Source organism: Colias croceus, chromosome 13 (genome assembly GCF_905220415.1).
Source record: "Colias croceus chromosome 13, ilColCroc2.1".
NCBI classification, from domain to species: domain Eukaryota; kingdom Metazoa; phylum Arthropoda; class Insecta; order Lepidoptera; family Pieridae; genus Colias; species Colias croceus.
This window is the reverse complement of record NC_059549.1, coordinates 6,641,707-6,651,848: the sequence shown is the minus strand read 5'-3', so window position 1 is coordinate 6,651,848 and position 10,142 is coordinate 6,641,707. Positions and strand designations below refer to the sequence as shown.

General features: G+C 32.2%; 3 protein-coding genes across 3 annotated transcripts; 2 read left to right on the top strand and 1 right to left on the bottom strand.

Moving 5' to 3' along the window:
- The first annotated feature begins 785 nt into the window (after nt 1-785).
- On the top strand, nt 786-3,126 carry LOC123696903 (60S ribosomal protein L26). Its single transcript, XM_045643292.1, has 4 exons — nt 786-900; nt 1,126-1,306; nt 1,870-2,010; nt 2,953-3,126. Exons 2-4 carry the CDS (start codon nt 1,139-1,141, stop codon nt 3,088-3,090), a joined length of 447 nt encoding a protein of 148 aa, XP_045499248.1. The 5' UTR covers nt 786-900; nt 1,126-1,138; the 3' UTR covers nt 3,091-3,126.
- An 879-nt stretch (nt 3,127-4,005) lies between these two features.
- Nucleotides 4,006-5,914, top strand: LOC123696902 (bifunctional lysine-specific demethylase and histidyl-hydroxylase NO66). Its single transcript, XM_045643291.1, has one exon. The coding sequence runs from the start codon at nt 4,151-4,153 to the stop codon at nt 5,891-5,893; it is 1,743 nt and encodes a 580-aa protein (XP_045499247.1). The 5' UTR covers nt 4,006-4,150; the 3' UTR covers nt 5,894-5,914.
- Nucleotides 5,915-6,573: 659 nt separating this feature from the next.
- On the bottom strand, nt 6,574-9,216 carry LOC123696900 (protein PBDC1). Its single transcript, XM_045643290.1, has 5 exons — nt 9,081-9,216; nt 8,906-9,004; nt 8,369-8,795; nt 7,003-7,037; nt 6,574-6,827 (listed from the first exon to the last, which is right to left on the bottom strand). The coding sequence occupies exons 1-3, from the start codon at nt 9,081-9,083 to the stop codon at nt 8,406-8,408; spliced, it is 492 nt and encodes a 163-aa protein (XP_045499246.1). The 5' UTR covers nt 9,084-9,216; the 3' UTR covers nt 6,574-6,827; nt 7,003-7,037; nt 8,369-8,405.
- Nucleotides 9,217-10,142: the final 926 nt, after the last annotated feature.

Genomic DNA, 10,142 nt, shown 5'->3' with positions numbered 1-10,142 from the left:
TTTTTATTTAAAAAATCAAGTCTATTTCTTACAGAAAATACTATAGATTGAGAATATAGGAAGGAATATATTTTGTAAATAAATACTATCGGCTATAAGACTAGTGGCAATAGTTTACATTAAGTAAGAGCAATGCTTCTCTTTTTTCTTCTTCCCCTAGGCACCTAGTGAAGTTTCAGAACTCAAAATATGGACATCATTACAAGAAATTGGATAATTGCACTGTTGATAATAATATTTTGTAATAATATTTTAATATATTCATTGTTGATATTGATCGCTGACTACTCTTGTGGTGAAAAAAATATAGCAAAAAATCTATAAATAATTATTAAAACCGCCGATTACAATTATTAATCGTATCTACCCACTATCTACCTATTTGGTTATTAGTGATTTTTTTTTATTTATTTACTTTCAGCCACATTTTGGAGTATTTCTAACTATATAAGCTTTTTAACTGCATTTCAAAAGATTATTATACTAATAAGTAAATACAAATCAAACTATGTACATGGTAGAAAAACACAAGTAAGTAATAATAATTATTCCACTTTAAAAATATTCTATACATGTCTACCAAAATCATAGTAAAAGTGCCCTCTATGAAAAATGAACTGTACTAACACTTACTACGGAGATGGCAATACCAAATATTATTCATTTAGGTATTTAATTTCTTAAAAAAACGTATTTAGATGACTTATGAATTTATTTATACATAATATATCTTTATTATGGTTCATATTTTAATAATTACCTTTTTTCTTCTTAGTTTTCGGACGACGAAACTGAATATTAGTTTGAATATTTTGTATATGGCAATTCAGAACTTAACATACACATTTGTTTTTAATCTGTATGTCTTTTTAGATTTGATTCTTTGCCGTGTCGATTCGGGTAGGTCTTTTAATCCCAAAAAATCTTAGTAAACGTGTACTTTTATAACTTAAAACCACCAGATTTTTATTTTATAGTAGTCTAAATACGTTAAGCAATGGCTATTTCCCAAATTTACGCATTCAGTGCTTTAAAAAAACATTCCGGGAGTTTGACATCAAACACGCACAAACGGTAACCTATTGAAGTAGCGCAGTGAAATAAACGTGATATTTTGGATTTCAGCGAAGACGCCAGTATGAAGTACAATAAACTGGTTACGTCCTCGAGGAGGAAAAACAGGAAGAGGCATTTCAGCGCTCCTTCCCACATCAGGAGAGTACTTATGTCTTCGCCTCTTTCAAAGGAGCTCAGGCAAAAGTTCAACGTTAAATCGATGCCAATTCGTAAAGACGACGAAGTGCAGGTGAATATCTTTACATTATTTTAGATGGTACATAACCTATTTGCAGGATATATAAACATATTTTTTTAGCATTCTTACATTGTCAAAAAAACAAACTTATGCTTTCGGTTTACCACGTGTTTTCTTTGCTAAATTATGTCTTCATGCATTACTTGTAAATTAAATTGTAAAAATGAGTGCAAAACAAAATGATGATGACAAACCATTCTTAGACCACAGATATTTGTCGTCACTGGAGAGGTGGGCTTGAGGTTTTCTCTGGTCAGCCTCAAAGGTGTATGGCTAATCTGTGCCATGGTGTATTTATGGCTCTGATTGTTTTGCAAATGTAAATACCATGTGCTTATATTATGATGCAAGTCCAGAAGCATACTGAAATACATAATTTACTTAGGTACCATGTATTATTAATACTTTACTAAATGTGTAATTATGAGCAGGATATTAAACTATGAAACAATTTTAAATTCAATTTGTAGTTTTCTTTACTATTGCAATACAACAAATTATACGCTAAATATTTTCTGTAGATAATTTAAAAATAGTTAAAATTGCGGTGACAGGTTGTTCGTGGCCACTACAAAGGACAACAAGTTGGCAAAGTTGTGCAAGTGTACAGAAAGAAGTTTGTTGTCTACATCGAGAGGATTCAAAGGGAAAAGGCCAACGGTGCCAGTGCATATGTCGGCATCCACCCTTCAAAGGTTTGTTATCAATATATTTTTCTTTTATAAGTAAATTTTTCAATTATTATTACAACATACTATTCCTTCTAAATCAATCTACTAAATTCTGTAGCATCATGTGACCATTGTGTGGCTTATTTCTATATTTTATGTAAAATCATTAAATTGTACATTAATAGTTATTAAAATCTAATGATTTATAACACATTGGGCTATGTAAAATTCTAATTGTAATGAGTAAACAAAGCATATAGGTTCTTCTCTTTACTATATGGCAATTCTCGATCCCAGTGAGCATATAGGTTAGGAATCTAATGTTTTTACAATAGAAGATAGTAATTAGCTTAGTTAAATTGACTGCTTTTTAAAGAGTGATTTCCTTAAATTATTAGATAAACAAAAACTTCTGTCAATGGTAAACTAATATAACATAAGAAAAAAATTAATAAAAAAATTTTGTATGAATTTTTTTGATTGCAACAAATCACATCTCTTCTCTACCTGTATATAAGTTAGGTCATATTGTACATTTTAGTTTTGTTTAAAAATTTATTCTTTTCATTGTCATGCTTTATAGACACATCCCACAGAAAGTAAATAAATAAATAAAAAACACTTTATTGTACAATGCACAGATATAAAATACAGTGTGTATCTTACAAAAGGAATCTTCACCGTATCTATCCAAAATAAAATAAAATTTCTTGTGGTTGTGTTATACATTTAGTGATAAGAGAATAGAACTCCACAAAATAAAACATTGTAAACATTACTGATGTTGATTTTATGATGAAAACATTTATACTTAGGCTTTATCATGTCACACATTGGTGAAAATCAATATGTGCGTGATATTGTTACTGCTGAGACACTTCCATGGCTCTGAAAATGTAAAAAAAACTTTGATTTAATTGTATCCTCTGTTGCAATTAGATGCTAATACAAATTTGTTTATTTCAGTGTGTCATTGTCAAACTAAAGATGAACAAGGATCGTAAGGCGATCTTGGACCGCAGAGCGAAGGGCAGATTGGCGGCACTCGGCAAAGACAAGGGCAAATACACTGAGGAAACCGCTACTGCCGTAGAGACCTCGTGAACATAGATTTAAGAATAATAAAATTATTAAAACACACATGACTTTTCTCTTTCTTATTCCTGTTCAGATCAAAATAAAGAGCTAGAGCGCAAGAGCAACTTTTGTCACTCTATGGGGAGTTGCGTCGCTACGTGCGCGCACTTTCTTACTCACTTCTTACTAGCCCATAGAGTTGATGGGAGAGACAAAATAGTTGCGGAGACAAAAGTTGCTCTTGCGCGCTCAAGTCCAAGAGAATGTGAAATATTATTGGCATTTGAACTTGTTTGCAATTTCTTTTTGCTTATTACAGTTCACTGTAATAAAGCAAAAAAGTTTAGTTAGCTAGCTGATAAAATTTAGTACCTTAGGTAGTAATAATATTTCACATTCTCTTGGACTTGAGCTCCCTTTACCAGATAGTTATATATCTTGAAATCAGAATATTGTAGTAAATTACCAAAATGTTATTTAGAGCCTTAGCGTAGGTAGGTACATAAATCTCAAAACAAAACTGTGATTGATTTGGTTTCAAGGTGATATCGGTTCAGTCGTTCTCGAGTTTTGCGCTCACCAACATTAGGTAGGTAGGCGATTCATTTTTATTTTACAGTATTCTTTGTTTTATTATTATGATTAAGCTTCGATCAATATATCGTTTATTCGTTGAACTAAACATAAATTTTGTGAATTATCCTGGATTCATAATACATTCCATTAAATGCTATCATGTTATGTTTAGTAAGAAATATAAAATATTATATACTACGTGAACACTACATATATTATTGATTGGTTTGATTATGTAAATTATTACGTGATTTAAATAAGGTGAGGCGTTAGAAGCGTCCCAATTTACTCGTATTCTGCATTGATTAGTAACCTAGTAAGGCATTGACATGAAATGACTTATGACAATTGGTTATTGAGTTTGACACATAACCTAAAAACCTGAAGATTCATGCTGTTTTTATTATATTTATTTAACATTTTAGAATAGGTAAGTTGTTTGCAAGAATCGTTGAGTGTTTAAATGAGTAGTTGTTCCTTGGTGATTCTTTTATAAGTTGATTTTTCTATAATGGATTCGCCTGTATCAGCATTTGCTGTATATAGTACTATTAAACCTAAAAAACCGAAGAGAAACAAAAAAAGAAAGCCGGCTTCACCTAAAATCTTACTGAATCAAAATATAAGCGATGAAATTATGCAAAAAATTGGATCAAAACTCAAGAAAAAGGAAAATGTTCAAAAACTTGGGAGGATAACTAAAGAGAAAACCATCAAGAAGAAAAAGAAATCGATCCAGAAAAAAACAAAAGTTAAAGTTGATAAAAGATTAGATAAAATTCAGTCATCAGACGATGAAGATATCCCTGAGTTAATACAACCTAGTGTTTCCATAAATACAAATGATATTGACTCTGGGACATACTCCCCTCAAAGCAATGAGAGCTTTGACTTTACTCCTGTGATGACTGACAGTAGTGAAGAAGGCCTAAAGATACTTAAGTGGATGATAGCACCTTGTACAGTTGATGAATTTCTTAATCAAATCTGGGAAAAGAAGCCAATTCATATTTCTAGAAAAAAACCTAAATACTATAAAGAGCTTATTACAACACCAATGATAGATAAAATGCTGAGAACAGAAAATATTCAGTTCACCAAAAATATAGACATTACATCTTATATAGATGGTAAAAGAGAGACACATAACCCAGCAGACAGAGCGCTCCCTCCCTTAGTGTGGGATTATTATCTGAATGGTTGTAGCATAAGATTATTAAATCCACAAACATATATGTCTCGCTTACACTTACTTAATGCCACTCTTCAGGAATTCTTCAACTCGTTTGTGGGGGCTAATGCATATTTAACACCACCAGACAGCCAGGGCTTTGCACCACACTATGATGACATAGAAGCGTTTATATTACAAACTGAAGGAAAGAAACGTTGGCGTGTTTATAAGCCTAGGGAAGAAAATGAAGTACTTCCACGTGTTTCGTCTAAAAATTTTACTGATGATGAAATAGGTTCACCCATGATGGACATTGTCTTGGAAGCAGGAGACTTGCTTTATTTTCCACGTGGATATATCCATCAGGGTGTAACAATTGATGGAGAACATTCACTCCATGTCACAATCAGTATGTATCAAAAGCATTCATGGGCTGATTTGTTTGAGAAAATGTTACCCGCCGCTTTACAACTTGCAATAAATGAAAATGTAGAACTACGACGAGGATTACCTTTTGATATTTATGATAATTTTGGTATAGTACATTCTGATGTGAATACCCCTCGCAAGCAAGAAATTACTGATTTAATTATAAGTATGTTTGATAAAATTAAATCACATTTACCAATAGATGAAGCTGTTGATCAAATGGCTAAAAATTATCAAAGAGATGCTTTACCTCCTGTTGTCACTGATTTGGAGAAAGCTGTAACTGTGTATGGAGACACAGATGTCATGGTGAATGATGGAAAAGTAATAAATAGAGTGGAGATAGGCCTGGACACCAGGATTAGATTGTTAAGAAAAAATGTATTGAGAATGGTATCAGAAGACTGCATAAGATTGTATTATCATGTTGCAAATTCTCTAGAGTATCAAGGGAATGAACTACCGTTCTTGGAAATCGAAGAAGACATGGCTCCGGCAATAGAAACTTTGATAACAGCATATCCAGAATATGTGTCTGTGGAAAATCTTGATTTACAAGATGACAATAAGAAATTACAAATTGCTGATGTGTTATGGACTAGGGGATTGATTATGACTGAATATCCATTAGATAATATTGATGATGATTAAATCCTTTTTTGTTTGAAAAAATATTTTATTTTGTCAATATCCTAATCTCAAATCTGATGAGTTATTAAATATTAATGTTTCGTTGATATGGTCTTCTATTTTGGTTAATGAAATGAAAATTATAGTCTTTTGAATAAAATAAAACACATACGTACTGCAATACAAAATTTATTATAAAAATGTATGAGTAATTGAGCACCTCATTCATTTTTCTAAATTGATAATATCATCTTGGATACATGTTTTTAGCATACATATTTTAACCAAATATAAAATAATAACAAAAGATTACTTTTCAGTATACTTAGGCTGGTTTTAGTTTTACGCCGACGGCACGCGCACCGTCAGCGCTGATGGCCGAGATATATGGACTTCTAGGAAGCGTTTTTAAATGATGCGTACCTATCAGCGCGCACAGTGGTCAGCGCTGATAGCTACGCGGCCGTACGCGTCGCGCTTCGGCCCCGCGTAGCTGTCGGCGCTGACGATCGCCCGAGCGCCTCTGCTTTCAGTGAGCGTTCTAGCGTCGAGCGGAGCGGACGTCGTCAGCGCATTTTGGTCGTTGTCTGTACAGTATGGCGGTCAGTACGATACTAAAAGGAGCCACGCTGAGCCTCAGCGCTGACCAACTACGCGCTGAGGTATGAGCGCTGACGGTGAGCGTGAGACTAAAATCAGCCTTATTCTTATACCACTGTTATCAATAATTTCAAGACTAAAATATATGTACAGTCTTATGTAAGAAATTATCATATACATACATGGATACTAGATCTAAGAATATTTATTTTTATTTATATGATGTGTACTGGCAGGCTTATAGTAGTAAAAAGTACAATTTGAAATTGCTTGTAATAAAGTATTTTTTGATATAGTGTAAAAATGTTTAAAGTATTAAGATAAAATACAGATGATTATAATTATTATAGTTCTACTAGCGGTCCGCCCCGGCTTCGCCCGTGGTACATATTAACGTTTTCTCTACATAAAAACCATCCTCGTACTTCAAGGAATATAATAAAAAAAGAATTATCGAAATCGGTTCAGCCGTTCTCGAGTTATGGAATTACAACGAAAAGTGGCATTGATTTTTATATATTAGAAGAAGATTGCTTGACAATGGCAAGACTGTATTTTTAACACACAATGATATTATATATAGAAACAAGAGGTAGATACGTTACCAACGCACCAAAACGTAAACCGTGAATTGGTCCTAATTGGGACCAGTGGAATCAGTCAGATTGTGACTTGTGACAGCGAACGTACATGCTGATATAAACGTTAAAATTATCAATAATGCCTTCTTGTGTGTTCAGAAAGTGCACAAATTACGATAGTAAAATAAAGAAAGATAGAGGAATATCATATCACAGGTAAATGTATTAAAATATTATAATTTTAGAGCAAAAATAACAATTTGCAATTATTAATGAATGACACTTGCTTGACACTTGTATTGAAATAATGAAAGGGATAAAACATTGCTTCAATCCCTAGTGTGACAAAGCTAGCGCACACTGTGTTCAAAGATTATCATGTAGATACGATTATTGAAAATAGAACGGCTATTTTATTAATTTCGATTTGGGTAAATACTTGATTATTTTTATATTTAAATCCACACAGTGCATGTAATTAACAAATATATCTATTTATTATATACAATGAAATCGTGATGGCAAAAATGTTTGTTTGCAAAAATGATGTTGAATATACGTATACATTAAAGAAAAGATTATCGCTACTGACGAAAAATGCTATTTGCTTTTCTGTAAATAGCTATTGAACATACATTTTATTTGTGTTTTAGATAAAAAAGGCTTATACTTCATCCTTTCTTTTATTTCATACTTTTTTTCATCTAGGCACCACTATTATTATATCCTACAAGTTGGAGTGATGACCTTGTACGGGTTCCGGGAACTGCCTTGAAACGAATAGCGTAAGATCGGTCCGTATGGAGTTCTATAAGGAGGACTATGCTCAGCAGTGGGTGTTTATCGGGTGAAATGATGATGACCGAAAACGAACACCACAGCTAGTAATAAATGCTTAATACAGTTATATCTCCAAAAAAGTTTTTTCATTTTAATACAACTTCATAATAATGATTAAATAGTAAATGAAATTGTCACATTTGTTTACGTGTGCAGGAAACGTAACATCTATAACATTGAACCTTCTGTGTCGTTAGTCTATGCCAATTGCCATGGCAACTATTTGTTTATTTATATTTAATTGGTGAATTCTTGTGACTTTTGCTTACACCTGCGCGGAAGTGACAAACTATCTTTGTCTTTTTTGTTTATATCATTTTATTAGAGCTATCTCTCTTATACAGTCTGTCAATGTAATAAATTAAGTAAAATGAAACTTGTATTTGTGTGTGCCTGACACTGCATAGGAAGCATTTTTTTTGGATATCTTGTGAGTATATAACGTATCTATACATAAAATATCATTGTTAACACAGTATACTTATAATATAAGTGTAAATCATTTTGATAGTTTATGCCATTATTTCAGTTTGATGATTTTGTTCCTCCATATTTGCTTTAGATGCACATTTGTATCGTTTCTTAACTTCATTGTTTAGCCCCTCACGGTTCCTTGCTATCTCTATAGCGTAGAACTGAACCCGAGGAACCAGTATTGTATTTGATTCTGAATAATCACCTTTAGTATCTGCCCTCATTAATGTGCCAAAACTGTAATCTTCAACAATATTTTTAAATTTTTCGCAGTAAGCTCGCCATTTCGCTTTATTCATGTTATTTTTTATTTCATCTTCTTTGATGTATGATACATCCAAATCTGGAAAATCTTGTCTGAAGTGTGTGTATATAAGATCGTCATGTGGAGTTAGCTTTAGCCACCTTGTGTCCACTGAACACAAAACCTGCAATTTAAAATATATTTAATTTGTGATAACCTAGCTTATAGGACAAATAGAGAGCAACGATATATTATATATAGAGAGAGATATATAATAATTTCATATAGACATACATTAAAGTAAATATCACTGTGCTCCATTGCCCTAGCTGCCCATAAATGCTCCAAGGTCTCATCGTTACCAAATTCTTCTGCAGGTCTGGTAAGTACGTCCTGAAATATCAATTGAAGGCATTGGAGTACATTTCAACAGCAAGTTTTCTAATATTTTTGTTGAGAATATTCTTACCATATTTAATACAAATAAATATGAAGAGTGCAGATATTATTATGGCGTATTGTTGCTCTCTATGTATTATTACAAAAGTTTTTACAAGTTTTTCAATGTAATTACAAACACGAGTTCCTTTTGAGAGCCGCAAAATGCGATTGATCATTGACGTTGACAGCGTTGACAGCGATGAGCGAACTGTCACCCTGTTTACCAAAGATAAATTATAATAACACAGAAACATGCACATTCCCAATGAGCTATATTTTTTTAAGTTTTTTTGTAAAATCCTGAATAAATTGGGCGTTTATTCGTGTTTACACCACATACTCTTTAGACATTAAACTATTGGTTACTATAAATTACTATTATTACCAATGTAATTTAAAAAATCACTAACACATAAAGAAAATCACATTTTTTATGAAACCGAATTCATAAAAATATTTCAATCGTCAAAATATTTCATTTATCAAACAAAGGATTAGGTATTTAATATTAATAACCAGATTATTCTTTAAGTCCTATAGAATTGTGTATAGAATGTCCCTTACGTAAGAAGATAAGGGTTTGAAGACTTTGAAGTATTTCTATTTTTTATCAAATAGGTAACTACTAGGTTAATACTTGTAAACCTTTAGTTATTCTAATTTAATAATCTACACTAATATTATAAAGTGGAAAACTTTGTTTGTTTGATTGTCATGAATAGGCTCATAAACTACTAGACCAATTTTAAAAATTCTTTCACCATTCAAAAGCTAAGTACATTATCCATGAGTAATATAGGCTAGGTTTTATCCCGGAAATCGCACGGGAACGGAAACTATGCGGGTTTTTCTTTGAAAACTCGGGTGAAGCCGCAGGCGTAAAGCTAGTATTTAATAAAAAGATAATGATGTCTATCTTTTCTTTCAAAACCAGCTTCTCGCTTGGGCTTTTCATCTATTCATTTCTGTGTTGACATTTCCAAAAATGTTTTTTGAACGTGACCGGATTTAGAACGAGATAGCAGTAACATCAATATCCATCTAATACTTGAGAGAGAAAGAGATAAAATATTTTCAGATTTTATGTTTG